Source organism: Thamnophis sirtalis, unplaced genomic scaffold (genome assembly GCF_051295495.1).
Source record: "Thamnophis sirtalis isolate CommonGarterSnake01/CBP01778 unplaced genomic scaffold, rThaSir2_p1.2 scaffold_5, whole genome shotgun sequence".
In the NCBI taxonomy this organism is placed as follows: Eukaryota; Metazoa; Chordata; class Lepidosauria; order Squamata; family Natricidae; genus Thamnophis; species Thamnophis sirtalis.
In genome coordinates, this window is record NW_028261385.1 from 114,443,841 (window position 1) to 114,459,427 (window position 15,587).

The 15,587-nt window shown below is 37.5% G+C and overlaps 2 protein-coding genes across 3 annotated transcripts; one reads left to right on the forward strand and one right to left on the reverse strand.

The window, feature by feature from the left end:
• Positions 1-9: 9 nt before the first annotated feature.
• Positions 10-8,236, forward strand: LOC106543707 (mediator of RNA polymerase II transcription subunit 4). 2 transcript variants are annotated; one of them, XM_014059771.2, is made up of 8 exons: positions 10-125; positions 716-913; positions 2,064-2,130; positions 2,404-2,574; positions 3,285-3,342; positions 4,287-4,373; positions 4,990-5,121; positions 7,796-8,236. In XM_014059771.2, exons 2-8 carry the CDS (start codon positions 831-833, stop codon positions 7,966-7,968), a joined length of 771 nt encoding a protein of 256 aa, XP_013915246.1. In that variant the 5' UTR covers positions 10-125; positions 716-830; the 3' UTR covers positions 7,969-8,236. The 2 variants fall into 2 exon arrangements, with proteins under 2 accessions (XP_013915246.1, XP_013915247.1); XM_014059772.2 differs by lacking the exon at positions 10-125 and having other exon boundaries at positions 675-913.
• Positions 8,237-9,572: 1,336 nt separating this feature from the next.
• Positions 9,573-14,449, reverse strand: LOC106543709 (nucleotide triphosphate diphosphatase NUDT15). Its single transcript, XM_014059774.2, has 3 exons — positions 14,169-14,449; positions 11,264-11,460; positions 9,573-10,248 (listed from the first exon to the last, which is right to left on the reverse strand). The coding sequence occupies exons 1-3, from the start codon at positions 14,309-14,311 to the stop codon at positions 10,112-10,114; spliced, it is 477 nt and encodes a 158-aa protein (XP_013915249.1). The 5' UTR covers positions 14,312-14,449; the 3' UTR covers positions 9,573-10,111.
• Positions 14,450-15,587: the final 1,138 nt, after the last annotated feature.

Genomic DNA, 15,587 nt, shown 5'->3' on the forward strand with positions numbered 1-15,587 from the left:
CTGCGCAGAAATACAGGAACCGATCCGAAGGCAGCCGAGTCCTCTTGGTGCGTTTATTCTTCTTCCTGCTCTAGGGAGGAAGCGGAAGCCACTGGCGGAGACACAGTGGTCCTGCTTGGCGCCGCGTAAGACGTTTTGAACCCTTTGGGCTTTATTTCGGGGCCGCGTTACCCTGAAAGCGCTCAAGTTGGTGCTTTGATGCCCCGATTGCTCCGCCCCTCCTTCGAAGTATTTTAGGGATTTGATTACGTAGTACCGAGTTATTTCTAATTCCTAGTGACCGCAGACAGGTTTTCTCCATAACGATCTATCCCTACCCTGGCCTTTGGAGTCGCGGTGACAGCCATCGGCTCTATAACCGATTTTATAACCGAATCCTATAATCATTTCCCGCTGATGTCGTTTTTCGTTTCACCTTTCCCAACGTAACAATAGCTGCAAAGAAAACTTCCTTTTCCCTGCCTTTTATCCAAAGAGTTTTAATTTTATTTATGCCCTCCAACTAATGGTATCCCCTTCGCCAAAACGTATGAAGAGGTGCAAGAGGTTAAATGCAGGTGCCATGGGCCGGCCACCCCCTTTAAAACGGGGTTGTGTTTCCCAGCAGGAGCCCTGGGAAGGGAAGAAAGCGGTCTTATTGAATATAATGCCAGGCTCCGGAACAGAACGGGGGGTTAAAGCCGCGTGAATTTCCTTCTCCCTTTTCCCTGCGCAGGCCTTGACGCCGAGGTCACCAGGGGCCGCTCTCAGCCTGCTGGCTGCTGCCCGGCTGCAGTACTTTCCTCCGATCTTTGCCGCGGCTTCCCCTTCCGGCCAGCAGAGGCTGCGGGATGGCGGCCGGAGCGAGCGGGGAGCAGAGCAGCACCAGGGAGAAGCTGCTGGCTGCCTTGGACGATCTGGAGTTGCTGGCCAGGTAGGCGCTGCTGGACGTCGCGTCGTGGATCTCTCCGGCTCCGCCGCGGAACTTGGCGCTGGCTGTGGAAGAGCATAAACGGGAATTCCTCTTGTGTTCAGGGCTCCTATCCTCGGCCAAAGGGATGGTTTAAAAAGCGGGACTTGGGGCGTCTTGACGTGAATACAACGTTATTGGACGGCTAATAAGTACCCAATTTCAAAATATTGATTTCTAGGTTCATTGAGAAGGAACTATTTATTTATATCTCGCCTTTATTACTTTTACAAATAACTCAAGGTGGCGAACACACCTTCCTCCTCCTATTTTTTCTCCCGACGACAACCCTATGAGGTGGATTGGGCTGACAAGGGAGAATGACTCGCCTAAAGTCTCCCAGTTGACTTTCATGGCTAAGGCATGACTTCAACTCACTTGCTTTCTAACCTGGTGCATTTGCCAATAGCCCAAACTGGCTAGTGGTTAACCATAAAGTGGACTTTTCTATTTCCCTGCAAAACGGTTGTGGAGGGCTGGCAGACTTGCAGGAACAAACTTGAGAAGCAAGTGTGCTCAAGATATGTGAGACAGGATATAACTCTTGTTCTTTTTTTGAATCTGGCTTTTGTGTGAAAATTGTTCTTCAAACATTTTACATGCTCAGGTCTGTGGGGTGCAAAACTTACTTTTCTGAATTGAATGTAGATTTATTTTGATGCACCTTTGAGCAGAATTTTAAAAAATTCCTTTACATTGCAAATGCGACTTCACCTGACGATCCATAGTCACTAGCAATTGATGATTAGAAAAAAAATTACCTACAATGGCCCAACTAGTGCCATCACAGACAGGATGTCCACTTTAAACACCATGCCCTTTCTAGCTCAATTTCACTATATATATAAATAAACTAAAATCCCTATCCATTGTTATATTTTTACTATAAGACCACCTAAATTCTTTTAATTTGTTTACTAACTGCATTTATTTATCATTTTTATAACAATTAATTCTGTCAAATATCAAATCTAACTGGATTTACCCTGATTAGCTGAAACAACAGGGGAATGGCATTTAATATGAAAGGAAGACTTAATTTATTTGCTTTGGAGGAATGGGTAATACACTAAAACTCTCCTTTTTGCCCACAACTTATACTGTTTTGCTTTAGAGAACTGATTGAAGTTTTGGCAATTTCAAGAAATCAGAAGCTAGCACAACCTGGGGAAGAGAGCCAGGTAAAGAGTTTAAAAATCTTATAAAACTATAGAAAAAATATTGTGTTAATTAACTCCAGGTTGACCAGCCTGAAAAGTAAAGTAGTATGTCTGTTTTCTACTTTTATTTATGCTATTACATAAATAAATTTATGCTTTTTTTCATCCAGGCTCTGAGATCTATAACTACAGCTATTAGAAAATCTAGATAGCTACTACAATATTTGATTTTATTGGAAATCCTGAAATTGACAAGAGTTACATTTTCCTGTTATATAATTATTTATTGCACAGATCCTGGAATTGTTAATTCATCGGGATAAAGAGTTCCAAGAATTGATGAAACTAGCTCTTGATCAAGGGAAAATCCACCATGAAATGCAGGTATTGGAAAAAGTTGTAGAGAAAAGAGACAATGATATTCAGCAGCTTCAAAAACAACTGAAAGAAGCAGAGCATATTCTGGTGAGTGAAGTGCTCGATATCTTTTGATGTTTGTGCCTATTAAATCATGCATACAGAAAGTTGGTATAGTTTATTAGTATTAAATGTTCTAGTAATAGGCTAGTTTATTTTTAATATCTTTAATACTTTCCTTTGGTTGCTATGTTACTGCAAGCCAAAGTTGTCTATACTTTCTTGAAATCTGTTTTCTTTCTCTGTGCTAGTCTGCAGGTTTTTTTCTTGAAATTTGGATGTGCTAGCTGGTAACCATGTGAATATTTTAGATGAATCCTACAGCATGTTACTAAAAAAAGATAGCTCCTCAAGCCTGAAACCCCTGATTATCAAATTGTCTAAATGTATACAGTATGTGGAACTGTAATAAAGGAAGAGGTTGAAGTGTACAATTCTTTAGACCAAAACCATATTTTGGCTAGCATGCTGTAGAAAATCAATCAATTTAGTTTTTTCTTTAGCATTTTATATGAAGCCAGCCAGTTCTCATTTAATTAATAGCCCATTGCAGCTGATTGCAGTTCGGCAGTTCAAATCTCAAGTTTTGACTTAGCCTTCCATCCTTCCGAGGTCGGCAAACTGAGGACCCAGATTGCTGGTAGCAATAGGCTGACTCTGTAAATCACTTAGAGAGGGCTGTAAAACCACTATGAAGCAGTATATCAGTCTAAGTGCTATTGCTATTGCTATAACAATACATAGTATTTTACATATAGGCTACAGCTGTTTATCAAGCAAAAGAAAAACTGAAATCAATAGAAAAGGCAAGAAAAGGTAAGTGTTTTTAATTATTTCTTTTTAAGTCTGTTACTGCAACCATGTTGAACATTGCATGTCACATGAAATTTATAAACATTTGTTTCAATCATAATTTATTTTCATCAATAATTACCCTATATATTTTTAAAAATTCATGGTACATTTAAAAAACAAGACAATTCAGTGTATCATTTATTCTTGTTCACCTAAAGGCATTTTCGGTCATTTGCACCTTGATAAAGCTGTGACCAAAACAAATTAAATAAAATCTTGCAATCTTCTATGAGATCTTTGAGTTCATCAATAGCTTCCTGCTGGATCAATTATTTAGAAGAGGATTGAGGTGAAACTAAACAGAGCAATTGAACAACACACATATTCCTGGTTTAATTTCTCTAGCTTTGTAAGGACAGTTTTTGGTGCTTCACAGGATGCTAGATAAAATTATGAGAAGGGGAAACAATGGCTTTCTGGAGATTCGGAAATTGCAACTCCCAGCATTGTTTACATTAGAGCAACAGGGAATTGTAATTTATGTAGAATTATAGAGCAGAACAGAAAGTAAAACTACTGGAATGTCTCTGTTGTCTGTAGTATATTCATGAATCAGCAGGGAGGAATGTTCTGAATGTTTGGCTTTTATTGCATCATTTTTGCACAAGAATTTAATTTGAAGACACAGGAATCATTTTCATTTGGGTATTTTAAAGTGTTTCTCATGAGAACCATCATACCATACGAAAATGTAGCACCTTACAAGATAAATTTCCATTATAGAAGAGAGGTTGAAATGCACATAGAGCTGCCCAAAAAGAAAGAAAGGGCTCGGGAAAACAAAAGGAAATGATCATTTTATAATCTTAATGCTTCAACATTTTTTTACTTGAAAGGATTAATAGTGAATTTTATGTTACAGAATGGATAGCTGCATGCATTCATTGTATCTACATTTCTTACAGGTGCTATTTCGTCTGAAGAAATAATTAAATATGCTCATAGAATTAGTGCCAGCAATGCTGTTTGTGCTCCTCTAACTTGGGTGCCAGGTAAATGATAAATATGTCTATATATCATTTTATTTTTACTGACAATAGGTATTCACATATATAAACAAATATGTTTATATATACTACTACTTGATAAATTTGTTGACAGGTAATGCAAAATACATATTTTCTAACACGGGAGATTTATGCAGTGCTTTGTATTATTAAAGTGAAATAAGCTTTGGAGCACATGTGTATGAATGTAACATGCAATTCCTTGAAACTGTCTTCTAGAATTAAGCTATAGCTTTAGAGGCAGCCTTAGAAAATGTGCAGCTGCTTTAAGGAGTTACCTTTGAGTGCTGAATCTTTTTCCTTTGACTCTGAATTTTTGACTACTGAATGCATGCATGCTTTGTGCTACCAAGTGAGCAACTGTTAACTTATCTAAGATTTTTTTTATGAAGAGTATGACAGGGAAAATAAATTATTTGTTAATTCATGCTATTTTAAAAGCTGGCCATTCATGAATGATTTCAGGAGGTTTACAGAAGGTTAAAACAAAGTAATAGGTAAATGAAAGCAATAGTAAAACTGATCATTAAAGAAAACCACTATTATATATTTCACTTATATTTGCTTATTCAGAATTGCAAACAAAATCATTATTTTTAAGGGGATCCTCGAAGACCATATCCAACTGATTTGGAGATGAGGAGTGGTCTTTTGGGTCAGATGAACAATCCTTCAGCAAATGGAGTTAATGGACACTTACCAGGAGATGCACTTGCAGCCGGCAGATTGCCAGGTAATAGAAATTTAAGAGAAATGAGTCTGTTGTCAAGTGTGTTCATATGCACACTTTATGTATATAAAATGTATATATACATATGAATATGCAGCGTGGAACCTTAGGCATGACAAATGTTGTAAATCTCAGAAGTTAATGAAATTAGGAAAATAAAGAAAAGTCCCTTGAAATAAACTAAGAATTTATTTAAAATAAAGATTGAAATATATTCAGAGATTAAAAATGAAAATATTAAAAGCATTTACTTATCACTGTAGTGAAATGTGTGTACAGTATTCGCACAAGCTTGAGTAAAAGAATTGTTTTAAAAAGATTTAGAATTTTATCATGAGATTATTTCTAATTTTTAAATCAAAGCTGGTCTGTAATGGAAAAACAAGTGACTTCAGCTATTTTAGCACTTAGCAGCATTATATACTGCCCCATAGTTCTTTACAGCATTCTCTGGATGGTTTACAATGTCAGCATATTGCCCCCAACTATCTGGGTCCTCATTTTACCAACCTCAGAAGGATGGAAGATCGAGTCAACCTCCAGGTTGATCAGGACCAAACTACAGGCTGTGGGCAGAATTTGTCTGCAATGCTGTGTTCTAACATTGTACCACCAGGGCTCTGTTTTTTTTTGGGGGGGGGATATCAGCATCACCTTACCACTGAAGTTGAAATCTAGGGAGGGAATAAGATTGCCTTCTTTTTCTGTAAGATGATTTTCTGGTGAAATTGTATAAATTGCTAATTTTAGAGGAAAGAAGACTTCTGAGTGAAGAATTTAATCCTGTAATTTTTTTAAATGGAAAAAATACAATTTTACTAATGGTGAGAAGAGTTGAATTTCTAAAGAAGACAAGATTCTGGTAGTAATAGCCTAAGAAATAAATTAGACAAAAATAAAAGGGTGGATAGGTGTCTTGAAAAATAGTAGAAAAAAGAGGTACATGCTAACCTAGAAATTTCTCGGGTTGATAGAAGTGAGAGAGAAAAGCAAATTAGCTTATTGACCAAATACAATAAATGGGAGATAGCATAAAAATACCTGCTTTTATTTGCTGTCTTGTTCATTGTGAGAGCTTTAAGTTCTTCTAAAACTCAGGTTGGCAGCACATTGCTTGCAAATGCCAATGAGTTCTTGCAGAATCATTAATATTCCCTCAAAGTATCTACATCCTTTAACATCAGCAAATCATTTCACCATTACCTGCACCTTGACATTCGGTATGCTATCTTGGCTCAAGGTAGTAGAGGATAACACATATGCTGCAGGAGAACCCATTGTGGCTGTTGATATGCTTGTTGGGAAGCTTTATGAGCTGCCTGGCAGAAAATAAAATTATGGTCAATGGTTTATACTTCCTTGCACATGGGGAATACATATCAGTTGCATTTATTATGGGACAAATTTGTTTTACTCTTGGAAATCGAGTTTTGGTGCCTGGAGAAGGTCATTTGATTTATACGGAGGACGGTGTTTGCCCAGTTATTTAATATTATCCATTTGCTGTCCACAGTAAGCATCCATTCAGTTTGCAAAGGGAGAAATTATACAGTAAACAGTTGCGTCCCAATGAAAAATTGACAAAAAATTTAACAGGAATATTGGTTCAATTATTTTTATCTATTAAGCATGTGTAGTGCGGTTTGAAATCAGGAATCTGATATCTTTTTTTAGATTAACAAATTATGGGTAATCTTCAATTTACAAGCCCAGTTGAGTCCAAAATTTCTATTGCTAAATGAGAGTTGTGTGTTTTGCTCCATGTTACCACCTTTCTTGCCACCATTAAGTGAATCACTGCAGTTGTTAAGTGAATCTAGCTTTCCCATTGACTTTATCAGGTCGCATAAGGTGATCACACAACTCCAGGACACTGTAATAATCAAAAATATGAGTCAATTGCCAAGAGTCTGAATTTTAGACTTAGACTAACCTTATTCTCACTTTGAATGTACACTAATCAGCAGACATAAAAATGAAATTTTGCTGTATACAGCTCTCAAAGTCAAAATCTCCAATATACACTACATAATAGAATACAAAATAAATACAGAATTATACCTATAAATGACATGGAGAAACAACAGTCTAGTTCGGATATATACATGTACATAGCGAGAAAAATAAATATTGCGAGTTTTATCAGATGGATGGCATAGGGAACAAAGCTGTTACAGAATCTGGTAGTCCTGCCAAAAATACTTCAAAACCTCAGAATGACATGTGGAAAGACCAGTTCAGACTGGTAGTTATCTGCACCCGCAGATACTTAATACTGTTGACAACCTCTACAGCTGCATTCTTGATACTCAGTGGAGTATGACCATGCTGGCTTTGATCACATGACCATGGGGATGCTGCAATGGTCATGTGAAAACCTGTCATAAATCAGTTTTGTGCTGTTATAACTTTGAATGGTCATCAAATGAGTGGTTATAAGTTGAGGGCTACCTGTCAAGGTATTCTTAGCATCAGAGGGTTTAATGGGAAAAAGAGAATGTTCTTCTGAAATCAGTGGGAATTACAAATATATGGCTAGTTTACTTTGATGTTTGTAAAATTGATGTGCAATTTTATACTGTAAATTTCTGGTTGTCAGAAAGTTCTTCCATGTCATTTTAATATATTATTAAAAAAATAAGAGCATGGAGTAATTGTATATTTCTTTTTTCTTCAGATGTACTTGCACCACAATATCCCTGGCAATCAAGTGACATATCAATGAACATGCTTCCTCCTAATCACAGCAATGACTTTATGTTAGAACCTCCTGGACATAATAAGGAGAATGAGGATGATGTAGAGGTTATGTCAACAGATTCATCAAGTAGCAGTAGTGACTCCGATTAGGGCCTGCATCTGAATCACTTGATCATACCAGCGAATACACATTCTGCATTCCAGATGGAGGATGAGGTACCAAGGAGGAAACTTAAAAATTCATGAGAATCATTCTCTTGTATTTGATGAATATGACTTTGTCCCAGAATTTCAGATAATTGTTGAAATAGGGTGATGGTAGCCACTGGAAATACGTTATACTCTGACATAATTTATTTTGGTATGTGTTTACTCATAAAAATGTTTTTGCACTAAATAAATATCTATGAAATTGCAAGTTAGCTGTTTCTTGTGAGTAGAATAACACTTCTATGAACAGCAAAGAATTTTAAGGAACAATTGTCACCAATTTCTTAATGTTTTTATAGTAAGTCTTCTAGTCTTTCAAAATAGACCTTCAAGCAGCAGAGATGTGGGAGAAAATTCCATTCTTCAACTCTATTAAAGAAGTATTCTATGAGTAAAATTCTGCTAACAGATCTTTAGATCAAATAATCTTTCTGATTGCATAAAATCGGAAAATATTATTTAATGAGACTTTCCCAGCCTGCTACTTTGCATGTGCATTAGTTTGTAATACTTTACCAGCACTTCCACTTCCTAGGCTTTTTGTCAAGGGAATTGTAGCCCAATACACACAGAGGATGAAGGTATAAAATAGTTTTGTATGAATTTTGCTAATAGGATTCATTAACAATCAGGTTGTATAAGAAGTGAATAAAAGCTTTTACATATAAAATAGTAAGTTTTCACTTAAAAATACTGAATGTATTGTGGTTGCACCATATCTTGTTTAATGAATGTGAAGGTGAGGCCATAAGGTCATGTAATGGCTTTCTGAATCATGGATTTGCTGGTCCCAATGGTGCCTGTTAAAGTGCAGACAACCTGAATTTTTAACAGTAATCTAGGCCCATTAAACATGCCCTAAGTTTGGCAAACAGTGTGTGTACAGGAGATAGCTTTGGTTCTCAAATTTGGAGGATAGAGACAATGAATTCAAGATGATGGTGAAGGGGAAGGCAAGGGGGGGTTAAGGGGAGAGAGAAATGGTGTCAGATCATCAGAAGCCAGGGAGGGCAAAGGAAAACATCAGTGATAGAAGCTAAGGACAGCCATGGAGAGAAAGAGTATGATGAAGAAAGGGCTGGCTTTTCAGTAGGAGCAGTGGGGACTTGGCCTTCCCAATGAACTAGAGGAAGAGGTAAATTTTAAGAAAACCTAAGTAATATGAATGGATTTAAACATCTTGGAAATGTTTTTCTTAAAATCTCATTTATTGATTAAATCAGAATTGGCTGGTTCTCTATATTAAGCCAAAATTACCTTGATATACTCTGTGAACTCAGCCTGCCTGTTTGAATTAAGATTTCACTTGTTATACTTGGGCACATATTCCTGACTGTTCCAGATAGTCAGGATGGTTTTTTTCACTCTGCTGTTTTATCTTATCTGCTGGGATTCCTTGCTAAAATACTGTCAATTTTAAAACAGCACAGCAGTCACCCAACACTTTCCTCTTGGATCTGGCCTATGCTAACTTCTCTTTTTTCTTTCAAATTGAAGGCTTTTTGTTTAAAAAGAATTTTTCTAAAAAATTAAAGGACTTGAAATGGATTTTCATAGTTCCTGGTTTACTCAGTTAACCATAGAGGCAAAGTTTATACAATACATTGAACTAATGTGGCTGAACAAATTTTGGTTCAGCGTATCATGCAAAAATAACTAGTGAAAAACTAAAAACAATGTGGGTTATATAGTTGCATAAAAACATGTTAAAGTTTTTTCCCATTGGAAAAGTTTCACAGGTTTTCTTGATAAAAAAAGCTTGCACACTACTGGTAGTAATTTTTCTTCTTTCCATTGGTGGTTCTCCTAAGTCAGAGAGCAAATGGATTAGAATGGGGAGAGTTTATCACCATTTGTGATTAATTGGATCATATCAATTATGGGAGCAACTATAAACGTTTTTATCTTTTTTTACAGAGCAAAGTAACATAAAATATAGGATGCATTATTGCAGCTGCTTTGACCAATAACAAAACCATAAGTATCACAAGCATGCATTAAGCCCTGTATACTAGGATACATCACTGTATTAAAATACGTTGTAAAGAAAAAATATGTGAAGTTGTGTGTCAAAATATAACTTTTATAGATTTCCAGTGTACCCAATCAGGTGATTTAATTCTTCTTTGAAAGGATTATAATTTTGTTCTCTTAAGCAGCGTAGAGGCCAGAAGAGTTTATCCGCTGGTGGAAACTCATCCCATTTTACCCATTTCCAATCTACAAAAAGAAAAAGAACAAGTGTTTCAGCATAAGAAGTACATTAATCTGTCAATGATTGCTAGGATGATGTAGCATCAGATTGGGAAATGAGAGTTTATATAGAGAAAGAAATTCATTGGAAAATAGTAAATGCCTAAAATTCCCAGACTGTTGTGATACAGACATAGATTTTTTAACCCAGAAACACAAAACACATCATTTTACAATGCTACATATGGCTGTGACAGCTGCAAGTGGTGCATATAATGTTCAATTTTAAAAAAAGAATTAAAAGCATAAAAATTAAAAACATTACAAAGAAAAAAACTTTCATACATCTAAAATGTAGGTACCTCTCAAGAGTTAGAGAAGACCTATTGCATGCAGGTGACATCAAATGTAAGTGCCAATCTCTAACAATCATCAAATCTGTCCCAGCAAAAATGATGTAATGTGTGCCCTGATCTCAAACTCTTTGAATGGTTAATTCTTCCTTCAATAACACACATAAACACAAGCCCAACCCTGTATAATATAGTAGTGCTGAAGGATTAGGTCACGGGTCATCTTAATCCAGCATTTTGTTTCCCATACCATTGTTACCAAGATACCTTCAAAAGCAGAGGGAAGCAAACTGTTTTGCATAAAACTAGGTTCAAGCATTCCTGTTTTATTATTACATTTTAGTATAAAATCAGAGTTGCAACCTGCTTAATTATTTTGCAGTCTTACAACTTGACATATTTTGTTACAGGAAGTTTAGAGACAAATATTGAGTAGACAACTCAAAAGATAATGCTGGAACTCATTTTCAGTACCCTAGAAATTAATTCAATTCAATTCAATTTATTTAATTTAAAAAGATAAATTAGAGAAGCTTGCAGCCCAACGCTTGCCTAGACACAAAATCAACAAAGGGATATGATTTGCACTTTTATACAGACACAAATGTTCAAACAAAAAAAGCAGAAAACCATTCTTACATTATACATATATGCAGACAACATGGATACAGAGTTTTTTAAAAACTTACTTTCATTTTTATCAGGTTCCAGATTCTTTGGTTCAGATTCACGATTCATATCAACGCCTCCTTTCATTAGGATGGTGACATAATGGTAATTGTCCTTTAAACTGGCAGCATTTACAACTGAAGCAAACTGCACATTTGTTAGATGCAAAGCAGTTTCTTCTAAAGTTTCTCTCTCTGCACATTCTACCAAACTTTCACTGCACAGAGAGGAAAAATGAAGGAAATATGAGTTAGTCAGAAAGCAAGAATGGTTCTATTGGTTTGAAACATCACAAGAATCCAGTTTATATGACAACTAGCAGGCATCTACTCTGAACAAGATTCCTGAATATTTTTGTCAGCTTTTGTTTGCCCTTATTTCCAAAGAAATTGATTTGCTTATAAAGAAGTGATAGCGCTTTATTTTCATTAATTCATTTTCTGTGATGTAGCATAATTTTAATATTTGTTTACTGGCGTAAAGCTTTTTTGCATGTTGAGCTAATGGAAAATATTTGGTGTTTCAGTAGCTTCAGATAGTTTTTCTTATTTATTGTACTTTTATAACCTTATAATATGGAGTGGCTGTGGTATACCCCTTTATATTCTGGACTTTTTCAACTTTGCCTTGCCCACATAACCTGGGGGTCAGGTGGTCAGAGCAGGTGCCTAGGGATCTCTTTGCTCAGCTTCAATCTGTGTGGCAGTTATGTCCTTTCCTGTATATAGAAGTTCTCTGCATTCTCATTTATGCCGTTTAACTCAAATATGGACTATTGCAACATGCACAACATAGAGATATCCTTGAAAAGTATCTGGAGGATACAGGTGGTACAAAATGCAGTTGCATGGGCAAATTTTAGGTGTCCAAAGGGTGCATGTAACACCTCTGCTTCAGAAGCTGCATTGGGTGCCAATTTGCTTCCAGGTCCAATTCAAGGTGTTGATTGTGACCCATAAAGCCCTACATGGCATGGGGCCAGGCTTCTTATGGAAACACTTTTTCCTATTACATCAGCCCGTCTCACATGGTCAGGTAAGGGAAGGTATGTTGCAGACTCTGTCAGTTAAAGAAACTCCTACTGGTAAGGTCAGGGAAGAGAACCTCCTCTTCTGTTGAAATATTCATGTGGAGTATTCCCCCCACCCCAGAGGTGAGGAAGGCTCCCACTTTCCTGGCTTTCTGAAAAGGCATTAAAACATATCTCAACCCCAGACAAAACCAGCATGGTTGCATTAAAAAAAAACTCTGATAAACTGAAAGACAAAAACAACAATAAAAAGTGGAAGGACTGATACACCACTAAAACAAAATACCAGCATATTTATTTTTATTTATTTAATTTGACAATCGTTTACAAGATAATAGGTGTAAGAATAAACATGAGTATGAATGAAACAGGGACGAATAAATGGGAACTGTAGGACAGGGATGGTAGCACAATGGTGTGCTTCTGTATGCCCATTATAGTGTGAATCTGCAGATGACATCAGGAAAGCTAAGGCAGAAGTAAGAAACAAGACTTGCAACAAATGTCAAAAATAATAAAATTTATTTCAATATGTAAAAAAACAAGAAAAAAGTCAAGGAATCAATCAGTCCATTAGAAGATGGTAAGGTGACAGTAGTGAAGAAAGCAGAACTGAAAGCAGATGTGCATGCGAAGCGGTACCAATGCCAGTAGGAACCCACCCCTGCACTCAAGTATGAGTCAGCAGGGTGCTGCAATAAAACCAATACAGTCCTAAGCTGCATCAACCAAGGGATAGTATCAAGTTCACATGAAGTGATGATACCACTTTATACTACATTAGCAAAATCACACATGGAATACTCCATCCAGTTTTGATTACCACAATACAAAAAAGATGAAAGAGAGCAACAAAGCAACAAAGATGATAAGGGGATGTAGGGTGAAAGCCAATGAATGATTGCAGGAGCTGGGTATGTCTAGCCTAATGCAGAGAAGGACTGAGGTGACTTGATAGTAGTCTTCCAATATTTGAGGGGCTGTCACAGAGAGGAGAAGGTCAACCAAGAAGTAAGGGATGGAAATTTATCAGAAATCCAATCTAGAACACTATGGAGAAATTTTCAATGAGAATAATTGATCAATTATTGCTTGCCTTCTGAAGTTTTGGATGCTCCATCCCTGGAGGTTAAGAAGGAATTGGACAGCCATTTGTCCAGAATGGTAAGATCTGTTTGAGCAGGAGGTTGAACTAGAAGACCTCCAAAGTCCCTTTCAACTGTTATTCTGTTACTATTACTGCCACTAGAAAGTCAAGAAAAGCTCTGACATCCTATTATTCGGATCAAAGCCTTCTCTTCCCCTCAATTCTGTGCTGCAATAACCCCCCATTTTAATAAAATTATTAACCAGCAATTCCAGATTTGGGCTACAAAAAAGAGCGAATGTTGCTCTACTATATCTATTTGTTACCACTGTCATTTGATGTTTTACAACCAAAATCTAGAAGCTTTACCACCAATAAAAGTTTAAAACAATAACATTCCATATAATTAAAACTGTTTCCATCTTGAACAGGGATTGGACTAGACGACCTCCAAAGTCCCTTCCAACTGTTATTCTGTTACGGATGATGATTGACTCCTTACTTACTAATTCCCCTTTCCTTCCTTCCTTCCTTTCCCCGGCTGTATGAAGCCTACAACTTTTAAAAATTAAAACCGAGCATTCATTCAGAAGACACCCAACTATTTATCCCGGTGCTTTTCAAAGACTGCAACTTTAAAATGTGTGGACTTCCATTCCCGGAATGTTGGCTGTGGGACTCCAGAAATTGGAGTCCAAATACCTTAAAAGTAGTCGAGTGCCCCCCCCCCCAAAGCCCCTCTGCTAGCTCCACGTGCACAAGAGGAACGGGCCGCGTGACAGCGTCACGAGGAAAGCCTCCAGCTCACCCAAACTCTAAGTGTCCTCCGGGAAGCTGGAAGAAACCGCTCCCGACGACACTTCTCCGCTTGCCTACTAGGATGCAACCAGGGTGCCTGTGGCTGGTGATCACCACTCCAACTCCGACCCCTGGGCGCAGCGGCTTCTCCATTCCCGGTCCGGCAGAGTTACGCTCGGTTTGACTCCGCCTTCCTCGGCCAGATGGTCGCGCAGCCAATCTGCGTGGGAGAGGCTTTTTTTTTTTGGCAGTCTTCTCAGGGCTCAATTGCCGGTGGTAATTGCCAATTTGGTAGCACAGATGTTCAGGAAGGATAATTATTATCTCGATTAAAAAATGAACTTTTTAAAAGGCCAGAAGCCGTCTTAAAATCTCAACTGGAAATGAAAGGAAAGCAGACTATAAAAATGTACTGATCAAACAATGGTGGTGGATGCAGTTCGGGATAAACAAGCACAAAATAATACCAATAGGAGTAAAAACGCTAAACTTCACTTTAAAATGAAGAGACTGGCTCTAGCTTTGCAATGCACCCCTTGTTACCCTAATCATGATTTACTGGATTTGCACAGTGCACTAGCCACAAACTGATAATCTGAATGAAGCACTCTTGGCTGTTCTTGCAAAAATTAAGCAGGGTCAAACCTGATTAGTAGGTAGATGGAGGCCACAAGGAATTATAGAAGGGTAAACTAGACTCAGAGCTAGTTTATGGTAGCCATTAAAGCATCAAGTCTAGAAACCAGAAATCCTTGAGCTGGATTAGGTTGGGGCAGTCACTTTCTCTCAACCCTAGGAAGCAGGAAGTAGCAAACAGCTTTTGAAAAACTTTGCCAAGAAAACTCTGGGAACTTGTCCAGGTAGGAACCTCCACACACACATATGCAGAGGGAAACAAAGATTATACGTCTGTTGTTTTTTTGCTAAGAGTTAAGCTAACTGGCTGGTCTTTAATTTACAATTCAGGCAGTTAATTATTTAGCCAAAGATGAGCACATCTGTAATAGCAGAAACTGCCTTGAACCATGGCTCACTTTAGTAGAAGCAAATATCTGTATAAGGGGGGGGGGTATGCGCCTGTGTATGACTCTGGGAGTAAAATGAAAGATTTCAGGTGAATGCATTTAGGAGACATTTTGTGAGGTAATGCATGGTTGCCTTATTTCCTGTAGTAGCTCAAGATTACATGTCATAGAGTATGGTCGGAACCAAGTGAGCTTTATGAGCAATTTCCGACCTAAGCCAGCGAGTTCGCACCAGTTGAATTCATCCAATTTCAGATAGCCACAATCTAGCGCCGGGCTCTAAGTTAGCATCTCAGATACAACCGGAATGAAGGCGAACCTGAGCAGTCGTGGTCATGTTTGTGCTTCGGGAAAACTTCCGCAGAAGGCTCGCGCTCTGCTGGAGCTTTTGGTTTCCTGCGCAG

Excerpts from the sequence above, each read along its gene's own strand:
- LOC106543707 (XM_014059771.2), top strand. The coding sequence starts at position 831 with ATGGCGGCCGGAGCGAGCGGGGAGCAGAGCAGCACCAGGGAGAAGCTG. Across the intron at positions 2,131-2,403 it reads AACCTGGGGAAGAGAGCCAG|ATCCTGGAATTGTTAATTCA; the intron begins GTAAAGAGTTTA and ends TTTATTGCACAG. Across the intron at positions 3,343-4,286 it reads AATAGAAAAGGCAAGAAAAG|GTGCTATTTCGTCTGAAGAA; the intron begins GTAAGTGTTTTT and ends CATTTCTTACAG.
- LOC106543709 (XM_014059774.2), bottom strand. The coding sequence starts at position 14,311 with ATGGAGAAGCCGCTGCGCCCAGGGGTCGGAGTTGGAGTGGTGATCACC. Across the intron at positions 11,461-14,168 it reads GGAGGACACTTAGAGTTTGG|TGAAAGTTTGGTAGAATGTG; the intron begins GTGAGCTGGAGG and ends CTCTCTGTGCAG. Across the intron at positions 10,249-11,263 it reads GGAACCTGATAAAAATGAAA|ATTGGAAATGGGTAAAATGG; the intron begins GTAAGTTTTTAA and ends TTCTTTTTGTAG.